The 25933-nt window shown below is 36.0% G+C and overlaps 1 protein-coding gene across 1 annotated transcript in view; it reads right to left on the reverse strand.

Annotated features, from left to right (window-relative positions):
• LIN9 (lin-9 DREAM MuvB core complex component) overlaps nucleotides 1-25933 on the reverse strand; it is an 83486-nt gene that overhangs the window by 32181 nt on the left and 25372 nt on the right. Inside the window, exons 8-11 of the mRNA XM_087424427.1 lie at nucleotides 9119-9252; nucleotides 7352-7471; nucleotides 6956-7057; nucleotides 3025-3105 (exon numbers count right to left, since the gene is read on the reverse strand). Of these exons, the coding sequence (XP_087280553.1) occupies nucleotides 3025-3105; nucleotides 6956-7057; nucleotides 7352-7471; nucleotides 9119-9252 (437 nt within the window). The remainder of the gene's footprint in view (nucleotides 1-3024; nucleotides 3106-6955; nucleotides 7058-7351; nucleotides 7472-9118; nucleotides 9253-25933) is intronic.

Raw genomic sequence — 25933 nt, forward strand, 5'->3', positions numbered from 1 at the left:
TTGTTGTATCTTATCAGGGGAAGAGTTAATGGGAAAGCTCACTCCGCCACAATGCTGATGTCACTCCGAATTGAGTCCTTTTTTATACTGCATCTCACTTCTGCACTCCTCCAGCATAGTTGCAACTCCAGGCCTAGAGCTTCTTCAGGGTTCCAACATGCAGCCTCTTTTAGACAAGGTTTTTGTTTCATCCAAAAACACATCGTGAAATTTTAAAAAATCTTTCATACATTGTTAAGTGGTCTGCTTCCATTTATTCTATTTATTTTTTTTTTGCACTTCTTATTTTGTGTGGAATTATGAGGGATAGGAAGAAAATATGTGTTCAGCCTTCCATCTTAAATTAGAAGTTTCATTAAATCTTTAAAATGTTCATACACTTTGGCCCAGCCGCTCCACTTTCTAAGACTTTATCTTACAGATAGACATGAACAAACATACAAAACTACATGGACAAGGATATTCACTGTGGCACTATCTTAGTAAAATAATGGAAAAACCGTATATCCATTAATAGATTATTTAAATTATGGTACAATACAGAAATTTTAAAAGACTGAGATTCCATTTTTGTTAGAAAATAATTTCCAAAATCACATGATAGTATATGCATAGAAGAAGAAATCAGTATGCTAAACATATAAACATATTTATAGCAAATGCTAAACTAAATAATATTTATCTATGGGGGAGGCATTATAAAGAACTACCGTTTTCCTCATTAAATAGTTTTACAATATTTGAATTTTTATTTATTTATTTATTTGTTTATTTTTTGTGAGGAAGATCAGCCCTGAGCTAACATCCGATGCCAATCCTCCTCTTCTTTGCTGAGGAACATTGGCCCTGGACTAACTAATCCGTGCCCATCTTCCTCTACTTTATATGTGACGCCACCACAGCATGGCCTGACAAGCGGTGCATCAGTGCACACCCAGGACCCAAACCTGCAAACCCTGAGGCTGCCCAAGCGGAGCACACGCACTTAACTGCTGCGCCAGCGTGCCGGTCCCTATTTGAATCTTTACAATGGGAATTATTTTTAATCATAAATAAAACAAAACAAGTGATAAAACATATCAAGCCAACTAGACTTCTGCAGAGTTCTCGCATGCCAAGATGCCAAGCCAACATCAAAACAACCCTCTATTTAAAAGTAGGTAACACTGTGCAGGCTAAGGCAAGCCCAATACTTCAAGGCGTGGAACTCAGACACAGAGAAAAGTCCTAGCTAGTGATATGAAAGTGAAATAATTTGATTATGCATAAAGATGGAAGAGATGATAAAGTGATCAGAGGAAATGTAGTGGGAGAGCATTGAAAAGGCATAGAAAAAAGGGTAGAAGCAGAACTGATAGAAACCAAGATAAGAATTATAGTCCAGGGCCGGTCCCGTGGCTTAGCGGTTAAGTGCACGTGCTCCGCTACCGGCGGCCTGCGTTCAGATCCCGGGCGCGCACCGATGCACTGCTTCTCCGGCCATGCTGAGGCTGAGTCCCATGTACAGCAACTAGAAGGATGTGCAACTATGACATACAACTATCTACTTGGGCTTTGGGGAAAAAAAGGAAGAGGATTGGCAATAGATGTTAGCTCAGAGCCAGTCTTCCTCAGCAAAAAAGAGGAGGATTAGCATGGATGTTAGCTCAGGGCTGATCTTCCTCACAAAAAAAAAAAAAAAAAAGAATTATAGTCCAGTAGGAAAGAACCAAACACATACATTTTTATGTTTAGGATACGTAATGGCAATGTTATGGCTAATTTTTTTCCAATCTTTGATAGCTGTGTATCTGACAATACTAATTTCGTATCATGCCTAAATGAGTTAAACTGGGACTAAGAAGGCTGTTTTGGTATCTGTACTACTAAAAATAGCAGTATGATCTTAGACTGAAATCCCTTGACATCTTTTGTCTTCCGTTTCCAATTCTATAAAATGATGGGCTCAAATTAAATAATTCAAAGTCATGTTCAGATAAAAAATTCCAGAATTCTAAAACAGGATCATTCTTCATTCAGTCAGGTATCTACTTGTCCAGCTGTTTACCCACACCTAGCCCTTAAACCATTCCCTATCAGAGATGACTAATGCTATGACTCTCTACTCCTGCACTCCTGACAGGTATTAGTAATTAGCTGCAGCACTTCGCCACCCACCCCCCCCCCCCCCCCGAGCCCAGTCACTGAGCTCTCCCTTACGTTCATACTTCCATGCAGCCATTGTCAATCAATTGGATATGGTAGTTGAGATGAAATCTATTCGCCATCCTACAAATCCATAAGCAAGTTATGACTTTCAACACAATTCAAAAACTTTCTTAATAAATATTTTTTTACATTTTTTTAAACTCTGATAATACTCTCCTATGAATAAAATTAACTCATATTTTTGGACTCATCAAATAAAACAGGATATAAACTGTCAACATAATTTGAAGATGCCAACTTATATATTTCCTGATTTATTTATTCAGAATCACTTTTAATAACTTCTGTTAATATGTCTTCCTTAGTCAGAGGTACCAATGCTAGGGATTCTACACCTGCACAAACTGTCAAAGACCTCATATATCCATTAATCCTATTCAACTGTACAGTCAGTGGCATAATGGGGTCTAGGGTAATGAACTGCAATGCACTGCTAATTTACTTAATGTGTGTTTGGTATAAAGAGATAGTGACAGCAAATGAGGATTTAAAAAATAACATTTATCTCACGGTTTCCTTCCATAAAATATTTTTAAATCCTTAGATATAGAAGTCCCCACCATTCATTCATTCATTCATTTGTGCTGAGGAAGCTTCACTCTGAGCTAACATCTGTTGCCAATCTTCCTCTATTTTGTATGTGAGCCACTGTCACAGCACGGCCGCTGACAGCCAAGTGGTGTAGCTCTGCGCCTGGGAACCAAACCCAGGCCGCCGAAGCAGAGTGCACCAAACTTAACCATTAGGCCACTGGGACTGGCCCTCCCCACCACTTTAAAATTAGACAAGTAAACAAAGAAAAAAGAAAAACCTTACCAATTTTTCTGCTTCTGTGTTCATTTCCCTTAATTTCTTGATATGTTCCTTTTTAATCATGAGAATTTTTGATAATTTGGTCTACAGACAAAGAAGAAGAGATGTTTGGGAATAAACAGAGGCATTGAAGTATATCAGACAACAATTTCTAATTTTTCACTAAAATATTTTAGCAGTAGATTTTAGTGTTTCAATATAAATATAGCATAGGCATTTTCTTTCCTAAGTCTGACTGGCTGACAGGAAAATACTATTTTAAAATCCACTGGAACCAGGACATGTCAAAAGAACTAAGGAGTCAACCTGTGTGTCTGACAATGCTAGTCGTGAAGTTTTCACTGGCCCCAAATGGGAAACTGTGGACCAATAAGAATAATAACTGCAATGGACTGAAGCACACGTATGTTAAAATCTATGCGTTCATAGATACTTTAAAAAAACTAACCATTGTTGAAGAATCCTAGTGACCAAACTCATTATTTTATAGACTGGAAAACGAAAGAGGCAAGCATTTATCCTGCCTTTTCTATACAAACTATACCATCGGGTAACCAAATAAATAGATTAAGGGAATTTTAGCTAATAAACGAAGAAGGAATGATAGAACAAGAATAGCACCATTTGCAATCTTAATGAATGAATGGATATAGACACTGATAATCAGTGGCAGCTAATTTTATAATTATACAAAAAAAGAGAAAATAGTATGGGTCTACCAGAACACAAAACCATCTACAACAGTAGTCACATAATAACAAGTAAACCAACCAAATAAAAAATCCAAATCTAATCAAACCTCTTTATGAGCAATTTAAATGAAAACATTGAGCAATTTAAATGAAATACAAAAGACAGAAGACCACGTTCAATGATACCACAAGGAGTCAATCAGCAAATCCAGACTGTGGGAGACTCTATGGACAAATAATCCAGTTTCTTCAACTAATAAGTTGAATGGGGAAAGATAGCATTCAATATGTAACAGACAACTAAAAAATCTGAATGCTGACTGGATATTTGATGATATTAGAACATTTTTGTTAACTTTTTAGATGTAAAAATGGTGTTACAGTTATGTTTCTTTAAAAAAAAAAGAGCCCTGATATCTTAGAAATATCCAATAAAATATTTACAGATAAATGATGTGATGTCTGGTATTTGCTTCCAAATAACACAAAAGGGAGAGAGTGGGTAGGAGTATAGATGAAATAGGAGTGGCCAGGAGCCGTTGATACCGTTATAGCTGGATGATGGATACACAGAGGTGTATTATACAATTCTATCTGCTTTTACATGCCTTAAATTTTAAATAAAAAAGTCCAAAAAATTAACCTAAGTTGATACAGGCAGAGGGCCCGGTGAGATATGTTACATACTTTTTCACACAGACTTTATTGAGTGCTCAGTAGGTCCAGAGCTCTGCACTGGTCTCCCTTCTCCTCTAAGTTGTTGGGTTTTTATGGAAATTTGTGTGATTCTTTAGAGTTAGAAGCAGTAAAAGATGAGATGAAGGCAACAGGATCTCTCCCATTTCTTTGTTTCTATTTCAGTTTTGTGTTGCTTTTTCATTTTAATTATTTTCAAAACTGAGTCCTGTCTAAGAAGGTAGATCAGTCTTTCTAGATTCTTCAAAATCCCTAACCCTAGGAAATAAAAAGTTCCCACAAAAAGAAAATTCATCATAAACTACGAAGTATGAAACTTGCAAAATGATTTTAATGATGTTTAATAGTCATAAGAAAAAAAATTAGCAACAGAAAAAGATAAAAACATATCCATCTACTTCAAAGCTTAATATTAACAAGAGCAAACCTGAGTTTTATAAAACCTTACATATTACAAAAGAAGTACATAAAGGGACTTATTTTTACCTCTTAGTTTAAAATAATAATGAAAGCAGTGTTTCAACTAGGCACTACACATAGATTTTGAAGTTAAAATTAAGCACTGAAATCAAACATCTAAGCATCAATAAAAATATCAATACTTTAGAAGTAGTGAGGTAGTGTTTAGCTTCTGGCTCCCTCTGCTGGTGGATATCTCCCACTCTCTCTCTCTCTCTCACACACTCACACACACACACACACACACACACACACACACACAGGCGTGAGTGCGCAGAGAGAGAGAGAGAGAAAGAGAGAGAGAGAGAAAGGAGGGGGAGAGAGAGAGAGAGAGACTTGTCTAAATACGACATACTAGGTTCGTTTTTACTTCCACTACTTAAAAGAAAGAATTTCTTTAAAAACAAAAAAACAGGGGCTGGCCTGGTGGTGTAGTAGTGGTTGAGTTCACACGCTCCCCTTCGGCGGCCCAGAGTTCGCAGGTTCAGATCCCAGGTGCAGACCTATGCACTGCTTATCAAGCCATGCTGTGGTGGGTCACCCACATATAAAGTGGAGGAGGACGGGCATGGATGTTAGCTCAGGGCCAATCTTCCTCACCAAAACAAAACAAAACCTCTCCCAAAAAACTCCAAAAAACAAGTATCCTATTTGTGAAAAGGAATAAGCCTTGGCTCTTTTCATAATTTCAACTTTTCATATAAAAATATCTAACTTTGGAAGCCAAAAGGCATAAGAAATTCTGCATTCCAAGGATAATTAACCATACATGATTGAGGAATACAAAATGCTACACACATGCACACAAATGATAAGTAAGACGTTTCCTCAAAATAACATCAATTGCAAAAGGTAACACTGTGAATATTTTAGTAGATTATGTTATAAACATTTTTATTTATAAAGACTCTGTCCCAAACCAAAGTAGTTTTTCTTTTCAAAAAAAAGAAAAGAAAGGAAATGAAGCAAACATTATTATACTATGATTTGAACAAAATTATTTAACTTTCAAAACAAACAGCTCATTACATTCTTAAGAGTCAGGCTATTCAGGAAAATTGTTCTATATAATAATACTACACTTGTTTAAATTTAGGCTTAGATTTTTTAGTGTCTAATCACTAAGTACTTAGCAAGTGAATAGCTATTTCTAGTCTCAGAAGAGAAATAAAGTTCCTTCTAACCACAGAGCTGGCCAACACATCATATCTGTGGAGTTGACTGATAATGGCAGGACACACTGAGGTTACTAAATAAAAGCCTTTACACTTATGTAAGTTATAACAGCTAACGATTCAGAGTTTCACAGAGCATATGCTACAACGTTAGTCTTTTTTTTTTTTTTTTTTGGTGAGGAAGATTGGCCATGAGCTAACATCTGTTGCCCATCCTCCTCTTTTTGCTGAGGAAGATTGGCCCTGGGCTAACATCCATACCCATCTTCCTCTACTTTATATGTGGGACACTGCCACAGCATGGCGTGATAAGTAGTGTGTAGGTCTGCGCCTGGGATCCGAACCTGCGAACCCCGGGCTGCCGAAGCACAGTGCGCGAACTTAACCACTATGCCACTGCACCAGTCCCCCCAATGTTAGTCCTTAACATAGCAAAATAATAAGAACCAAATCCAAGAAAAGCCCAACAAAAAAGACCTCTAAGTCTTTTTCGGCTGTTATAGTTTTTATTTTCAAGCTTTGTTGGCAATAACAGAGTTCTTTTTTTGTGTGTGTGAGGAAGATCAGCCCTGAGCTAACATCCGATGCCAATCCTCCTCTTTTTTTGCTGAGGAAGGTTGGCCCTGAGCTAACATCCGTGCCCAACTTACTCCACTTTATATGGGATGCCGCCACAGCATGGCTTTGACAAGTGGCGCGTAGGGGATCCGAACCTGCAAACCCCGGGCCGCCGAAGCGGAGCGAGCACACTTAACTCCTTGCGCCACTGGGCCGGCACCAAAAACAGAGTTCTTAAAAACAACAATAAAAGAAAAAAAAGTAAAAATATTTGGTCCTAGAAAACTTTTCAACTTTAATAACACAAAAGACATTGAATTTCTTAACAAACAGCCAAGATAGAGCAATTCTTACCACTTGGATAAGGAATTCTACTGGAAAACCACCTAACGTTTCAGTGTCAGAGCCAGAAATTTTACTTCTCCAAGGTGACTGTCCTAACAAAGGATCATTATCCTATGGGAATAAAAGGGAATCATTTAACCATTGACTGTTCAAAAGAAGTATCTTTTTTTTAGATAAAGAGCAAATTCTATTATAATTAATATTATATTAAAAATCCTACAAAAAGGAAAATATTTCCAGAGTTGAAGTAACTATTTACTTATTTTATTTGGTATCTGACAACTCAAAATAGTGTGGGTACTTCATGAAGTTGCTGTAATAGATGAGTACTTCATAAGAAAGAACATAGTTCACCTTCATTATAATCATTTAAATTACTGATGACATTTAAAAACTATTACTCACCGTAATCGGTGACTGGAGAGGAGGAGTATAATGTAACCGTGGTGGAGTCATAAAAAACCGAGAAGGCCGCTGTTTTTGTCCAAAGGCAGCAATTGGCATTGTCTCATGAGGCTCGTTACTCTTTGGGAAAAGAGAATAGTTCACAAGACTTGAAGAGCTTTATCAATCATTTTAGCCTTATAAACATTATATTTCAGCTTGAGATATATATACATTAGCTCATATGACATGATTTATCATAGGATATATTATCCTAAAAAGATCAAAGGGCTACAACTTAAGTCAGAGTATGAAGATACTACTTTGCTAGGAAAATAATGAACCCACAAAACAGAAGAATTAAGAAAAAGACAAAAGGATCAAAACAGTTAGAGGATCAAAGATTAATATTCAAGTGTTCTACAGCCCCCTTTGGTTGTCTGTGTGTTCAAGACTATCCGAATACACCTCCTGTAATTAAAGTCAACTCTTATCTGGCCAGGGAGAAATATTCGGGTGATCTCATAAAAGAAATCACATTAATGAAACAGAAAAAGTAATCTTCCTTTTTTGAAAGGAGAGGTTTAAAGATTTTATCCTTTAATGAAAAAACAAGGTTGGTGTACTTTGCTCTATATTTAGTCCAAATTTTCTTTCTCTCCTCTAAAAAGTATGTTTGATAAGGAAACCCTCACAATAAACAAAGACTCAGTTTTTAAACAGATCAGAAAAGGAAGATTCTCCTATTTTTACACTAAAGAGATAAAGAAATTTTGATTTTTTTTTTTCCCTGGGGAATATTTGCCCTGAGCTAACATCTGTTGCCAAACTTTCTCCTTTTTTATGTGAGCCACCGCCACAGCATGGCCACTGACAGACAAGTGTGGTTCTGTGCCCAGGAACTGAACACAGGCCGCCAAAGTGGAGCGCACCCAACTTTAACCATGAACCACCAAGGCTGGCCTGAGAAATTTTTAATTGTAAGATCATAATCCTTAAAAAATCAAGTTTATAACAAGGAAATGAAAAAAGGGAGGCTAAAAGTGAACAATTTAATTTCCATGATGCTTAGAGGCAAATAATTTTGTTATAAAAAGTTCATTATTCACTTTTTAAAAACTTTATTAGAGAGTTATATTAGTTCTTAAAATTATTTTAACTTATTAGAAAAGTGTTTAATTTCCATGACACTGCTAAACCAAGCAAGATCATGAAATAATGGTCCAGTAGTTTAATGGACTATATCAGAAATTCAAAAGATCTGGATTCTAGTCTCAGCCTGGCAGGAAACCAGCTTGAGAGCCTGGAATAAATTACTTAACGTACTTATGTCTCAGTTTCATCATGCAAAAAGTAGGGGTAATTAACATTCACTCTGCAGAATTCTGAGGATAAAATAGGAACATATGGAAACATATATTTTGAAGCACAAGATGTTATGTTACTTCATACTGTTCAAATCATTTTGCAAGAGAACTACACAAACAGCTGGAATGAAAGTGTCGTGTAGCTTACTCCACCGGATTATTTAGTTAGGAGTGATCAGTTCTGTCACACTAAGGGCTGTGTGGCTGAGGTACAATAGCGGGATGCTAGCTTCTGGAAAACGTGGAAGACTTCAGTATAGTTCTGCTCCAGGGGTCTAGCAGGCAGGGCTGGGAACCCCTAAGGATCTCTTCCTCTGTAACCCGAAATTCTGATTCTGTCATAAGTTACAACCTCCTAGAAAACTCTACAAAACATATTTAATAGGCATAAAACACATATGTCTTATGAAATAATACTTACAAGAACTTCATAGTCAGGGATGGTATGAGTTCCAAGCCCTGCCCTATCAAAAGTCACTCTATAAGTAGCATTAAGAGTATCTACAGCATCTATTTGTCCAGTGAACAGACCATCATGAACACCACGCAATCGTGCTGAGAAAAGAAACAAAAAGGCATTATGATGTTTGGGAGATACAAAGAATTGTCAAATACAAAACTGCTCCAAGCATGTGATTTAAAATGTAGAAAGTACAGTATTGTTGTCTACAGTAGTTTCAAAAAGAGAATGCACTTTACTTTAGGTTTAGAGACACAACAAAAAATTTTTTTGAAACAAAAATCGAAACTATAAATGCTGATACCTAATTCGATATATGAATGAAATCATATATCTACCAAACCAAGGGGTATTGTTTTAAATCCTTAGTTCAACTAAAAAACAAACAAACAAACAAGGGTGCTGTGCAGAAAAGAATTAATATATTAGGTCTGAGACTACTATCCTTAGAAAAGCCTGCCTATAAGACTGGCAACTGGGAAGTTGAATTCGAGAGTGGTCCCAGTGTTCCCATACTAATAAAGGTGGTTTACCGTGCCTACACTGTTTGTGCAAATAATGTGGTTTAGGTTGGAGACCTGCTTTCCAATTCCTGTATATGCTAGGCAGAGGGTGCCTATGTGACCAGCCCCCTATAAAAATCTTGGGTACTGAGTCTCTGAAGAGCTTCTCTGGTAGACAACATTTCACGAGTGTTGTTACAACTTGTTGCTGGAGGAATTAAGCAAGTGTGGAGTGACACTACAGGGAAGGACTCTTGGAAGCTTGTACCTGGTTTCCTCTGGACTTTGGCCCCATGTACCTTTTCCCTTCGCTAATTTTGTTTTGTATTCTTCTCTGTAATAAGCCATGGTGATGAGTACAACTATGTGCTGGGTACTCTGAGTCTTTCTAGTGAATCACCAAACCTAGAGGTGGTCTTGGGGACCTCTCACACAGATGAATTCTTGTGCCTCTATTATTTAAATCCAGTCTGAAATAACATCAGGAAAATCCAAGCAAACACCCAGCAAGAGTGAAAAATATAATAGTAGCATTTAAGGCATTAAACTAGGCAAAGTGACACATTATATACAGACAAAAAAGTACAATACACACTATCATTTTAACAGAACACAGATATTCAGCACAAAAACTGTTTAAAAGGATTAATTGATAAAAACACAATTGTAGGAGACTCAAATATTCTCAGTCTTTGCCAGATCAATTTAGGGAAAATTAAACAGGTATATAGAAGATATGAGTAATAAATAAAGTTGAATAAACAAACATATACATATATAGAAAAGGACTTTCAGTTATGGCAGAGTGAAGAGGTTGGTGATTCTTCTCTGCAAAAGACAAATATAAACCTGTACAAGACTGTCCAAGACAACCATTTCAGGGTACTAGAAATGGACCAAATGCAGAAAACAATTAAGAAACGTCTACTGTTGAAAAACTGCTAAAACTTCAGGTAAGGACAGGTGAAGTTAGTGCCCTTTTTCATGAGGCTATTCACATCCCCACCATCACCACCAACTTGGTTGGTGAGAATGGTTTTTCTAGTGTACGGCTGGTCACAAAAACCAGCAGTCTCATTGCCAGAGGGGATAGACCTGATGTGGACAGTGGGTAAAAACCTGTGACTGTGCCAGTTAAAAGTGGTGAACTCAATCAGGAAAGAATAAGAAAAATCTGCAACTTGGTAAGCTCAAGGCGTAGTCCTGGCTGAGATGAGTGGCAGAATAGCCAGAAATTTAACACGGAGATCCTGGAAACGAGAGAGCCATAAAAAAAAAAAAAAAAAGAGCCATAAAAGGGCTGAAATAAGCTCTCCATAACTCCTTGGGTAACTGGAAAACTATGTGAATGGATGGGGAAGATCTAAGAGTCTGGTAAAAAGTGAAAGCTAAGAATGACTTGAAAACTCACAGCAACTCGGTATTTCCCAATCCACACACAGATAAGTCTGAGGCCTTTTTGAATTAAGATGTGTGAGCACAATCTCTGCCAAGTCATCGCCTGACCACTAAGTTATGCAAACACAGGGGCAACCCCCAGGAAGCCAAGCTTAAAAATAAATACAGTCATGCATCGCTTAATGACAGGGATACATTCTGAGAAATGTGTCATTAGGCAATTTTGTTGTTGTGCAAACATGACAGAGTGCACTTACACAAACCGAGATGGTACAGCCTACCATACATCTAGGCTATACGCCACTAATCTTATGGGACCACTGTCGTATATGCAGTCTGTCACCAACCAAAACATTGTTATGTGGCACATGACTGTATAAGAATAAAAAACCTGAGCAGAGACATCAGCGGTTGCATAGGCAAGTTACTAAAGCAAACACAACTCAAAAAAAATTAGACTACAGAGTTGCTAGAATATATTATCAAAAATATCTAGTTTTCAACCAACAATTACTAGACAAGTAATTAAATAAAAAAGCATGACTCTTACTCAGGATAAAAGTGTAGTAAGTAGAAACTGACAGAGATGATAGATTTAGCAAAGACTTCAAAAGTAGATATTATAAATATGTTTAGAGAATTAAAGGAAAGACAATGACTCAATAGGGAATCTCACAGAAACTATACAAAAGAAAACTATACAAATGGAAACTCTATACAGTTAAAGAGCAGATTTGAGATAGCAGAAGAATCAGTGAACACTTTAGCATTGAACATACAATTGAACATTGTAGCAAGCCTGGATTCTGACCTTTTAAAGAGAGATCAGTAGAAATTACCCAATCCAAAGAACAGAGAGAAAAAAAGATTGAAGAAAAATGAACAGAGACTCAGAGACCTGTAGGAAGATGTCAAGTGTACTAACATATTTGTAATGAGAGTCCTAAAGGAAGGAAAGAAGCAAAAAAAAAAATACTGGAAGAAATAATGGCTGAAAACCTTCCATATTTGATTAAAAAATTAACCTACCAATCCAAGAAGCTCAATGAATCCCAGGTAGGATAAGTATAGAGTATCACACCTGGACACATCATTGTGAAACTTCCAAAATCCAAGGACAAAGCAAGAATACTGACAGCATCAAGGGAAAAATGACTCTTCACATACAGGAGAACAGCAATACAATTAACAGGTACATCTCATCAGAAACAATGAAGGTTTGAAGGCAGTAAAGGGACACATTCAATGTGCTAACAAAAAAAGACTGCCAGGTAAGGATTCTGTATCCTGTGAACCTATTCTTCACAAATGCAGGAGAAACAAAGACATTCTCAGATAAACAAAAACAGAGAATCTGTTGATAGTAGACAAGATATTCTAAATACTAAATACTAGTATTTAGAAATACTAAAAAACATCCTTTCAGACAGAAGGAAATAATACCAGACAGTAACTAAGATCCACACAAAAGGAAAGAGCACCAGAAATGGTAAATATGTGGGTGCATGTAAAACATTGCATGTGTGTACACAATACAAACACATTTTTTCTATTCTCATTTCATTAAAAAAAGTAAGATTATTTAAAGCAATAATTATAATTCTGTATTCTCAGGTTTATCACAGATATAAATGTAACATATATGAGGACAGTAAAAAGGAAATGGGAGAAAATGTAGCTATACTGGAGTAAAGTTGCTATATTTTATCAGAATTAATTAATTAATCTTAACTAGGTTGTGATATGTTAAAAATGCACATTGTATTTCCTGGAGCAACTCACACACACACATCCCCCTCAAAACATACCTAAAAATAACAATAGAAAAATTAAAATTGTATACTAATATACAAATACTAACTATACTAAAATTTCTATACTAAAAAATATTTGTTTAACACAAAAGGCAGCAAAGGAGGTACAGAAGAACATAAAAGACATGACATATCGTGGGCCAGCCTCGTGGCTTAGCGGTTAAGTGCGTGCGCTCCGCTACTGGCGGCCTGGGTTCGGATCCCGGGCGCGCACCGACGCGCCACTTGTCCGGCCATGCTGAGGCCACGTCCCACATACAGCAACTAGAAGGATGTGCAGCTATGACATACAACTATCTACTGGGGCTTTGGGGGAAAAATAAATAAATAAAATTATTAAAAAAAAAAAAAAGACATGACATATCGTAAACAAATAGCAAAACGAGGGACACAAATACAATCATATCAATAATTACATTAAATGTGAACGGACTACACACTGATCAAAAAGCAGAGGGTGAAGGGGGTCAAAAGGTACAAACCTCCAGCTATAAAATAAATAAGTCCTGGGGATGTAATGTACCGCATGGTGACTACAGTTAATAATATTGTATATTTGAAAGTTGCTAAAAGAGTAGATCTTAAAAGTCATCATCACAAGAAAAAAAATTTTTTGTGACTGTGTGGTAATGGACGTTAACCAGACTTATTGTGGTGATCATTTCACAATTTATACAAATATTGAATCATTATGTTGTACATCTGAAACTAATATGTCAATTATACCTCAATAAAAAAATAAAAATTAAAAAACTGTAAAAAAAAAAAAAAAGGCAGAGGTTTGCAGATTAGCTAAAATAAAAAAACAAGACAACTATATGCTGTCTATATATTTCTACATGTGTCTGAGACACACTTTAGATTCAAAGACATAAATAGGTTGAAAGTAAAAGGATGAAAAAATATATACTACAGTAACAATAATCATAAGATTACTGGAATGCTTTATTAATAACAGACAAAAATTTAAAATAAGGACTATTACTAGAAACAAAGAGGGACATTTCATAATGACAAAAAGGTCAATATATCAGGAAAATATGACAAATATAAATGTACATGCACCTTAACAGAGCACCAAAAGACATGAAGCAAAATCTGATGGAATGGTAAAAAGAAATAGTTCAACAATTATAGTTGGAGATTTTAATATTCCTCTCTCAATAAGACAGAAAATCAATAAGAATATAGAAGACATGAACAACACTATCAATCTATTTGACCTAACTAACGTATAGAGAACACTCAACCCAATAGCAAAATACACAGGCTGTTTTTTGTGGTAATTCAAAATTTATTTTGCATGAGTAATACATGCACAGTGTTTTAAAAATTCATATAACATAAAAGAGTTTACAGTAAAAAGTAAATTTCCTCCTCTATCTCATCCACAAGTCTTCGAAATTTTCTGCCTGGACATAATGACTGTTACCAGTTTCCACAGTATTATAGAGAGAGATTTCTCCTTTTATCAGGTGGTATTTTACCACATTCTATTTGCATCTTTGTTATCAATTAACAATATACTCTGAGACTATTTCATTTTTTTACAAAGAAGTCTGGTTCAGTTTAAGGTACTGATAATGACAATTCTGTCACTCCTGATTTTTAAAAATTTACTAAGTATAGCATAAATCATCCTATTCCATGGTAATAGAATTTTGTCTGGGCACAGGGCCATGCAGATCAAAAACTGCATTCATTCTCCAGCTTCCCTTGAGGCTAGTAATGTTCACCTAAGTTCTGGCCAATTAGATGAAGATGTGAAGTTGTAGGTCTTATCCTTAAGGGAAGGACACCTTACCTCTTTCCCTGCTTTCCTTGCCTGCTCATGGACCATGACATGGTCTTAGGTATCTTCAGTCATGCTAATAAGGGCAGCACTCCAGGGACAGCAGAGAAGGAAGGTCATAGGAACCCGGATGCCTGGACAACCTCGTGGTGCAGCGGCCCCCAGCGGCCCTGGACTGCCTGCCTCACTGTCATGTGGGACACACACAAGCTTCACCCTGTTTAGACCACTATTATTTGGGTTTCAAAATTTTACACAGTCTTTTGAAACACACATGCGACACTCTCTAAGACAGACCATCTGCTAGGCCATAAAACAAGTCTCAGTAACTCCAAAAGAACTGAAACCATACAAAGTACATTCTCCAGCCACAGCAAAACTAAATTAGGCATCAGTGAGTCTTTGGTTATGCAAAATAAACCGAGAATACTCATAACAGGAAAAATGCAAGAACTTGAATAAAAAGCAGCTAACTCCCCTTTTTTCTGAAGGAAAATTTGGAGGGAGGACCATTTTATGTTCTGGCATATACTCTATGCTTAAATATACCAAACATAGAGTCAGAAGTATAAAATTTCAGGGAATACTCACTTTTTACACTTCTGTGAGGGTCTTTTTGAGTATGTATTGCTTTACAAATCAAGAAAAAAAAGATATTTCCACATTTTTAATAGATTATTTGTGGATGACATTTATGTCTCTCCTCCACAGATCTATATTTGAAGTATAAGTCAGGTTCCCCTAGCATTACAGGAGTATCTGTCTGTTCAAGTGACGACTAAATTCTGTTCCGTTTTACTGAACTGGTTCAAAGACTAAAAAAATACTTAAACTTCTTTGTCTCTAATGTAGCCTTCTCCTTAACAGCCATTTCTGTATTGGATTACTTGTGCTGACAATACAAAGCTAAAAAAACAAAAACAAAAGCAGCAACCTAAGTCAGTATACATGATCATTCAGGGAAAAAAAAGCAGATTCTGGGTCAGAATGCCAAGTTTAGGAAAGCAAGAAAAAAACACATTATAGCTATCCGCATTATCCTAAGGCTTTGAGATCATTTTATAATAAGAAATAAATCTCAAAAACATCCTTTAAGTTTGTTATTGTTAGTGCCATCGAGTGGATTCCGACTCCTAGCACCCCTGTGGACAGCAGAGTGGAACCCTGCCCGGTCTTTTTGCGCCATCCTCTTCCCTTCTGGTGCTGTATCAGACAATGCTCCGCTGCTATTCACAGGGTTTTCGTGTCCAATTTTTTCGAAAGTGGGTGGCGAGGTCCTTCTTCCTAGTCTGTCTTAGTCTGGAAGCTCTGCTGAAACCTGTCCACCACGGGTGACCCCGCTGGTATATGAAATCTCAGTAGCACAGCTTTCAGCATCCCAGCAACACTTCATAGCTGCCACAGTGTGACAACTGACAGATGGGTTGTGTGGTTCTCTGACCAGGAAATGAACCCACGCCTGGGTGAGAGCCGAGTCTTAAGCACTAGACCATCAGAGCTGGCATCCTTCAAGTAGGGTGACCATAAATCCTTACTAGCTGATTAGCCCAGGACAATGTCCATTTACACCTGTTATCCTAGTTCAATCATTAACAGCATGCACCTTCTCTTTTACTCTCAAAAGTACGCCTATTTGGGTGATAAATTATATGCTCGCTCTACTTCTCTGACTGTTTATAAGGTCAAATACACAATGCAAGAAAAAGATACACTTTTTCAACCACAATAGATGGTTTGCTGGGAATGTGGTGAACACACATAATGGCATCCAAAAAATCCAAATCTAGAAAGTAATTTCATTATAAACATCAAGGGACAGCCTTAAAGATTACTGGTCAGAGCCCGAGCTATGGGCTAGGATTCAGTCTGGGTTAACCAGCAGCTGTCAAATCTTAACTCTACATTTACTTCTATAAATCACATCTTTCAGTCTCTTGGTGATTTCTTTTCCCTTTTCCCCTTTGACTTAGACAACCTGTGTTACTTTTAGGGCAGTTCAGATTCTTACAATTTCTTAACAAACCAATGATTTTAAAATCTCTTATTATACCCTGACTTCTCTGACTACACAGAGTTCTAGAACTATTCAGAGTAACGGACACTTGATGAACCCCTTCCTGTACAATGTGGCTAAAGTATCATGTCTGGACGTTTCCCCAAAACTTCTCCACGATTCAAATTTTCCATCATTTTGATGTTTGTCAAAACTTTTGTGCTCTTAACTCTGTACCGAAGAATCATTTACAGTTACCTTTTACCTGCCTTCTTTGCTCCTACTGCAAAATCCCTAATATAGTTACTTTTAAAATTCCTTTTGTTGTTGTTTTTGAGGAAGAATTTGTCTACTACTCCCTGTTTACTAAACAGTTTTTCCCAGTAAGGAACGTAGAATTTTGTCAGTAGTACTTTTTCTTTCTAGGTAAAATTTACATACAGTAAAATGAAAAATTAAGTGTAATTAAGTGTAATTCTCTAAGTTTTGATAAATGAATACATCCATGTAAAACACACCTTTATCAAGTCACAGAATATTCCTATCATCCCAGAAAGTGCCCCCTTCCCAGTCAATCCTTTCTTCAGAAGCAACCACTTTTCTGATATTTTTCCACCATGAATTAATTTTGCCTGTTCTACAACTTCATATAAATGGAACCATACAATATACGTTCTTTAGTTTTCAGCTTCTTTTGCTCAGCATATTGTCTGAAGTTAATCTATACATCAATAGTTAGTTCCTTTTTATTGCTGATTTGTATTCTATTGTAAGAAAATATCATGTTACGTTTATCCATCCTCCTGTTGTTGGGTTGATTCTGGGTTTTGGTTACAAAATTACAAAGATGCTATGAGCACTCTTATACATATCCTTCTGTGGACAGCTGTTTTCACTTCTCTTAGGTAAATGTCTTGGAGAAGAACTGCTGGATCACAGGGCAGGCATATGTTTAACTTTCTAGAAAACTGCTATGCTTTTCTCCAAAGTGCATTTTACAATCCCACAAACAACGTACAGGAATTATGGTATCTCCATATCCTTGCCAACATTTGGTGTTATCAGTTGTTTCAATTTTAGCCATTTTGGCGTGTGTATAGTGGTATCTCATTATGTTTTTAATTTGCATTTCCCTGATAACTAATGATGTTGAGTACTTCTTCATGTGCTTATTGGCCATTCATATATATTCCTTTTGGAAGTGTCTATTCAAGTGTTTTTTTTTTTTAATTGGATTATCTTTTTATTACTAACATAGTTCTTTATATTTTCTAATTATGTCCTCTTTCAGATATGTTATAGAAATATTTTTCCCTAGTATATGGCTTGCTATTTATTTTCTTAATGGTGGCTTTTAATGAGAAGTTCTTTTTAATTTAAGTTAAACCTAAAAATCATCTTTATTTTTCTTTTTTGATAATTATTTTCTTTGATAGATCCAAGAAATTTCTGCCTACTTACAGATCATAAGGATATTTTCCTGTATTTACTCATGGACGCTTTATAATTTTAGCCTTTATGTTTAGCCCTTTGGTCCATCTTAGATTAAGTTTTTTGTGTAGTATGAGGAAGGGTCAAGGTTCATTTTCTTTCCATATGGATATCTAGTTGTTCAATCATTATTTATTGAAATGCCCTTCCTTCCCATTGAAATGCTTTGGTGCCTTTAGGAAGTCAACCTCACATATGTCTGGGTCTATTTCTGGATTAGGCTATCCTTCCCACCTCCATATAAACATTACAATAAGCATGTCAATTTCATTTTAAAAAAAAGACACCTGCTGTGATTTGGACTGTTTACCTCTACAGATCTTGGCATAACTAACATTTTTAACTATACTGAGTTTTCCAATCCATAAACATGCTTTCTCTCTCCAATTATTTAGGTTTTTTACACTATTATCAATAGAATCATTTTTTAAAATGTCATTTTCCAGTTGTTTCCTTATATTATACAGAAATAGAGCTAATTTTCATGTTGACTTTATATCCAAAGACCCTGCAAAAAAAATTCATTTATTGATTCTACCAGTTGATTTGCAGATTCCTTAGGATTTTCTTGTAGGTGATCATGTCATCTGTGAAAAGAGACAGTTTTACTTCTTCCAATCTTTTGACTTTTATTTCTTTTTCTTGTCTTATTACACTCTAGCAGAATGTTGAATACAAATGGTGAGTGTGTCCTTGCATAGTTTCTCATCTTATGGCAAAGCATTCAAAATTTCACCATTACGTATGTAGCTGGACACGTGTTTTTTCATATATAAACTTTGTCAGGTTGAGGAAGTTCCCTTCTATTTCAAGTTTATTGCGAGTTTTATCATGAGTGGGCAATACTACTGTCAAATGATTTTTGCTTTTCTACTGATAGGACCATGTGAGTTTTTTCCCCTTTATGCACTAAATATGGTAAATTACATTAGGTGATTTTTAAAAATAGACTTTTTTAGAGCAGTTTTAGGTACACATCAAAATTCACTGGAAAGTATGGAGTTCCCACGTATAGCCTACCTCTCCTCTTCCTAAGAGCCTCCCCAGCTATCATCAACCCATATAGCTCCCCCATGACTTACACACAGGCTCTCCCACTATCAATATTCCATACCAGAGTGGCACATTTGTTACAGGTGATGAACCTACACTGACACATAATTATCACCCAAAGTCTATAGTTTACACTAGGGTTCACTCTTGGTGTGGTACATTCCATGAGTTTTGACAAATGTATAACGGCATGGGCCCACCATTACAGTATCATTCAGAATAGTTTCACTGCCCTAAAAACCTCTGTGCTCCATCTATTCATCCTCCTCCTCCTTGACCCCCAGTAACAACTGATCTTTTCATTGTCTCCATAGTTTTGTCTTTTCCAGAATGTCATATAGTTGGAATCATTCAGTATGTAACTTCTTCAGATTTGCTTTATTCACTTAGTAATATGCATTTCAGGTTCCTCCAAGTCTTTTCAGGGCTTGATAGCTCATTTTATTTTAGCGCTGAATAATATTCCATGGTCTGGATGAACCAGTTTGTTCATCCATTCACCTACTGAAGGACATAGTGGTTGCTTCCAAGTTTTGGCTTTTATGAATAGAAAGCTGCTATAAACATCTATGTGCAGGTTTTTGTTTAGAAATAAGTTTTCAGCTCATTTGGATAAACACCAAGGAGTGTGATTCCTGGATTGTATGCTAAGAATATGTTTAGTTTTCTAAAAAACTGCCAAATTGTCTTCCAAAGTGGCTGTACCATTTTGCATTTCCACCAGAAATAAGAGTTCCTGCTGCTCCACACCCTCGTCAGCATTTGATATTGTCAGTGTTCCAGATTTTGGCCATTCTAATAGGTGTATAATGGTATTTTATTGTTGTAATTTGCATTTCCCTGGTGACATATGACGTGGAACATCTTTTTATACACTTATTTGCCCTTTGTATATCTACTTTGGTGAGGTATCTGTTCAAATATTTTCCCCATTTTTTAACCAAGTTGTCAGTTTTCCTATTATTGAGTTTTAAGGATTCTTTGTATATTTTGGATAGCAGTTCTTTATCAGACATGTCTTTTGCACATATTTTCCCCTAGTCTGTGGTTTGTCTTCTCATTCTCTTGACATTATTTTTTCAATTATTTTATTGTGGTAAAATACACATAAATGTTACCATCTTAACCATTCTTAAGTGTACAGTTCACTGATAATAAATATTCGTAATGTTGTGCAACCATCACCCATATCCATAACTCTTTTCATCTTGTAAAACTGAAACTCTACACCCATTAAACAATAACTCACCATTCATCTCTCCTCCCAGCCCCTGGAAACCACTATACTACTTTCTGTCTCTATGACTGTGACTACTGTAAGTAGCTCATGTAAGTGGAATCACAGAATATTTGTCTTTTTGTGACTGGCTTATTTCACTTAGCATAATGTCCTCGAGGTGCACCCATGTTGTCACAAAGGGCAGGATGTCTTTCTTTTTTATGGCTGAATAATATTCCTCTGTACATATATACCACATTTTCTTTATCCATTCATCCATCAATGGACACTTAGGTTGTTTCCATGTCTTTGCTATTGTAAACGCTGCTGCAATGAACATGTGGGTGTGTATATCTTTTCGAGATAGTGATTTTGTTTCCTTCAAATAAATACCCAGAAGTGGAATTGCTGGATCGTATGGTAGTTCTATTTTTAATTTTTTGAGGAACCTCCATACTGTTTTCCGTAGTGGCTGCAGCAATTTACATTCCTACCAACAATGCATGAGGGTTCCCTTTTCTCCACATCCTCACCAACACTTATTTACTTCCTGTCCTTTTGATAATAGTCATTCTAACAATTGTGAGATGCTATCTCACTGTGGTTTTCATTTGCATTTCCCTGATGATTAGTGATGCTGTGCATCTTTTCATGTACCTGTTGGCCACTTGTATATCTTCTTTGGAAAAATGTCTATTCAGGTCCTTTGTCCATCTTTTAATCAGATTATTTGGGTTTTTTTGCTATTGAGTTGTATGAGTTCCTTATATATTTTAGATATTAACTCCTTATCAAGTATATGATTTGAAAATATTTTCTCCCATTCTGTAGGCTGTCTTTTCATTCTGTTGACCATTTCTTTGGCTGTGCAGAAGCTTTTTAGTTTGACATAGTCCCACTTGTTGATTGTTGCTTCTCTTGCCTTTACTTTCGGTGTCATACCCAAAAAATCACTGCCAAGACCAACGTCAAGGAGCTTTTTCCCTATGTTTTGTTCTAGAAATTTTACAGTTGCAGATCTTAAGTCTTTAATTCACTTTGAGTTAACTTTTGTGGGTGGTGTAAATTGGGAGTCCAGCTTTATTCTTTTGCATGTGGATATCTAGTTTTCCCAACACCCTTTATTGAAGAGACTATCTTTTCCCCATTGAACCCCATTCTTGGTTCCCTTGTCAAATACCAGTTGACCGTATATACATGGATTTATTTCTGGGCTCCCAATTCTGTTCCATTGGTCTATGTTCTATGTCTGTTTTTATGCTAGTCCCATATTGTTTTAAACACTACAGCTTTGTAACATAGTTTGAAGTCAAGAAGTGTGAGTCCTCCAGCTTTGTTCTTCTTTCTCAGGATTGTTTTAGCTATCAGGGTATTTTGTGGTTCCATATGGATTTTAGCATTGTTTTTCTGTTTCTGTAAAAAATGCCATTGGAATTTTCATAGGGATTGCACTGAATCTATAGATGGCTTGGGGTAGTATGGACATTTTAACAATATTAAGTATTCCAATCCATGAACATGGAATAGCTTTCAATTTATTTGTGTTTTCTTCAATTTCTTTCATCAACGTCTTATAGTTTTCAGTGTACAGATCTTTCACCTCCTTTGCTAAATTTATTCCTAAGTATTTTATTGTTTTGGATGTCATCATGAATGGGACTGTTTTCTTATTTTGTCAGATATTTCCTCACTAGGTTATAAAAACACAACTGATTATTGTATGTTGATTTTGTATCCTGCAACTTGACTGAATTTGTTTATTAGTTATAACAGTTTCTGATGGAGCCTTTAGGGTTTTCTATATATAAGATCATGTCAACTGCAGAGACAATTTTACTTCTTCCTTTCTGATTTGGATGCCTTTTATTTCTTTTTCTTGCCGGACTGCTCTGGCTAGGACTTCAGCACTATGTTGGTGAGAGTGGTCACGCTTGTCTTGTTCCTGATCTTAGAGGAAAAGCTTTCAACTTTTCCCTGTTGAGTATGATGTTAGCTGTGGGCTTGTTCTTTAGCTTACTAAGGGGAAAATTTAAACCTTTAAAAAATATATAAACATTTTTTTTCTGATATAAGTATTTAAAACTGTAAATTTCCCTGTAAGTACTGCTTTAGCTGCATCCCACAAATGTTTTTGTGTGTGAAATTTTTGTTGTACATTATTATTTGTCAGTCACCATATAAATGCATCCATTTACCCCTTGTGCCCACCTCCCACCCCCTTGCCCTTGGTAACCACCAAACAGTTCTATGTGTCCGTGTGTTGGTTTATCTTCCACATATGAGTGAAATCATGCAGTGTTTGTCTTTCTCTTCCTGGCTTATTTCGCTTAACATAATACCCTCCAGGTCCATCCATGCTGTTGCAAATGGGACGATTTTGTCTTTTTTTATGGCTGAGTAGCATTCCATTGTATATATATACCACATCTTTATCCAATCATCAGTTGAGGGACACTTGGGTTGCTTCCATGTCTTGGCTATAGTGAATAATGCTGCGATGAGCATAGGGTGCACCCCACAAATTTTTATATATTGTATGTTTATTATCTTTCAATTAGAAATAGTTTCTATTTTCCCTTGAGAATTTTCCTTTCACTTATAAGTTATTTAGAAGTATGATGTTTAACTCCAAATATTTGAGTGTTTTCAGGGATCTTACAGCTTCAATTTCTAATTAAATTATGTTGTGCTTGGAGAAATTCTGTGTATGATTTCATTCTTTTAAAATTGACACTTGTTAATGGGCCAGCATATGGTCTATCTTGATAAACAAAGCAAGTGCATGTGCAAAGAATATGTATTCTGCAGTTTTGGGGTACAGTGTTCTAAAAATATCAATTAGATTATCATGATTGGTGGTGTTATTCAGATTCTTTATATCTGTACTGACTTTTTGCCCCTGTTCTCAATTACTGGTAGAGAGTTGTTAAAATCTACAACTGTGATTGTCGATTTGTATATTTCTTCCTTTAGTTGTCTTAGTTTTTGCTTTAAGTATTTTGAAGTTCTGTTATTAAGGGCTTACTAATAAATACATATTAGGATTGTTGTGTGTTTCTAATGAATTGACCTTTTTATCATTATCAAATATTCTTCCTTCTCTGGTAATACTCCTCATCTTGAAATCTATTTTATCTAATATTAACACAGCCACTTCAACTTTCTATGGAAACTATTTCTATGGCATATCTTTTTCACCTTTTTGCTTTTAATCTATCTGTGATTTTATATTTTAAGTACAACTCTTGAAGACAGCATATAGTGGGTCTTTTTTTTTTTTTCTTCCCCAATCTAGTCTGATAGTCTCTACGTTTTAAGTGTAGTGTTTGGTTCACTGACATTTAATATAATTAAAATATAATTTAATTATTCAAATTAAACTATTTAAATTTAATTAATATAAAAAATAATTTAAATATGGCTAGACATAAGTCCATCATCTTGCTATTTATTTTCTACTATTCCATCTGTTTTTTGTTCTTCTGTTCTTTCTTTCCTGTCATCTTTTCACTTAATTATTTGCTAGTATTTGAAAATTAATGTCTCTACTGGCTTTTTGGGTATACCTCTTAGCATTTTTTTTTTGGTGAGGAGATCAGCCCTGTGCTAACATCTGCCAATCCTCCTCTTTTTTTGCTGAGGAAGACCCTGGGCTAACATCCTGGGCTAACATCCATGCCCATCCTCCTCCATTTTATATGGGACGCCGCCACAGCATGGCTTGACAAATGACGCGTCGGTGCGCACCCAGGATCCGAACCGGCGAACCCCAGGCCGCCGCAGCAGAGCACACGCACTTAACTCCTCTCGTCACCGGGCCGGCTCCACTCTTAGCATTTTTTAAAATGTAATTCCTTTATTAGTTCTCAAAGTACAGTCCCACACCAGCAGCATCAACATCACTTGGAAACTTCTTAAAAATGCAAATTTTCAGGCCCCACCCCGAACTTCTGAATCAGAAATTCTGGGGTCAGGTCTAGTAATCCGTGTTTTATCAAGCCCTCCAGGTGATTCTGATTCTGATGAACCTCAATACTCTAGGGATTACAATATTACCTCTTTAGTCTTTATTAGACTAACTTAGAGTTAATACTGTATGCTCTCATAAATTTAAGAACCTTGCAACACAATAGTTCCATTTTACACATATATTTACCATTTCTGGTGCTCTCTGTTCCTTTCTGTAGATTTTAGGTTCCTTCAACCTGAAGAATTTTATTTGGCATTACTTGTAGCATTTTTTTCTCACGTGAAGTCAGCTGTCATTCATATCATCATTCCTCATGTAACATGCTGTTTTTCTATGACTGCTTTCAAGATTTTCTCTGTAGTTTTTCTGTATTGTCTCTAATTATGAGTTTTGTATACATGTGGGTTATATGGCTTGGAGTTCAGAGTATCTTGGACCTATACTGTTTTTCAAAATCAAATTTGGGAACATTCTATCCTTAATTTTGACTGTTTTTTTTTTTCCTGTGCCATTGTGTCTCTCCTCTCCTTTTAGGGACTCCAATCACACATATACTATATTGCTTAATATTGTCCCACAGGTCTCCGAGGCTCTATTACTGATTTCTCCATTTTTTTCTCCCTGTTTTCATAGTGGCTAACTTATATACTCTCAAGCTCACTGACTCTTGCTTTTTCTTTTTCCAATCTTTTAAGCCCATTCACCAAATTTTTCTTTTCAGAAATTGTACTTTTCAGTTCTAAATTTGTTTTATCTAAATAATCTTCATTTATCTATTGAGATTTCCCCATTCATTATGACCATATTTACATTTAAGTTCTTGAACATGTTTTATAACAGATATTTTGAAGTCTCGGCCTGCTAATTCCAATATCTGAGTCATCCCAGCATCTAGTTCTATCGATGGCTTTTTCTCTTGACTACAGAACCTGATTTCATGCTTCATGGGTCTAGTAATTTTTTATTGTACATTGGACTTTTTCTGGTAGACAAAAAATTACTGGCAAATCTTTCTGGCCCTATCATGCTTGCTCTTATTGCTAGGGTTAGTCTGTTTCAGTTATGAACTTAATTTAGAGCATCTTTACTCGTAAAAGAGACTCTTCGAATCTCATACTATTTTCATGTGTCACAAAATATTATTCTTTTGCTTTCTTCAACTATTTAAAAATGTAAATATCATTCTATTTTACAGACCATATAGAAATAGGTGGCAAATTAGATTTGGCCCATGGGCCATAGTTTGCTGAGCCCTACTCTAGACCACACAGAACTTTAAAAATCTCTAGTAGTTGATTCCTATACATTTTTCTCATATCTTGATACATCCAGTCTGACCTATTCTCCATTGTAACAAGAGTACATACTTATAGATCCTCTATAAAATTTTCAGTCTGATCACATAATATTGCCAGTCCTTAAAATTCTGGAGCAATTAACTTTTAAGGATTTCCTAATTGGGTCTGTGTGTCACTCTATTCGTGCCAGAATTTCTCTGATTAGTAGTTATACTGCAGAGTGTATAGCTGTACTTATTTATGGG

Source organism: Ceratotherium simum, chromosome 36 (genome assembly GCF_057802395.1).
Source record: "Ceratotherium simum simum isolate JZ-2026a chromosome 36, ASM5780239v1, whole genome shotgun sequence".
Taxonomy (NCBI): Eukaryota; Metazoa; Chordata; class Mammalia; order Perissodactyla; family Rhinocerotidae; genus Ceratotherium; species Ceratotherium simum.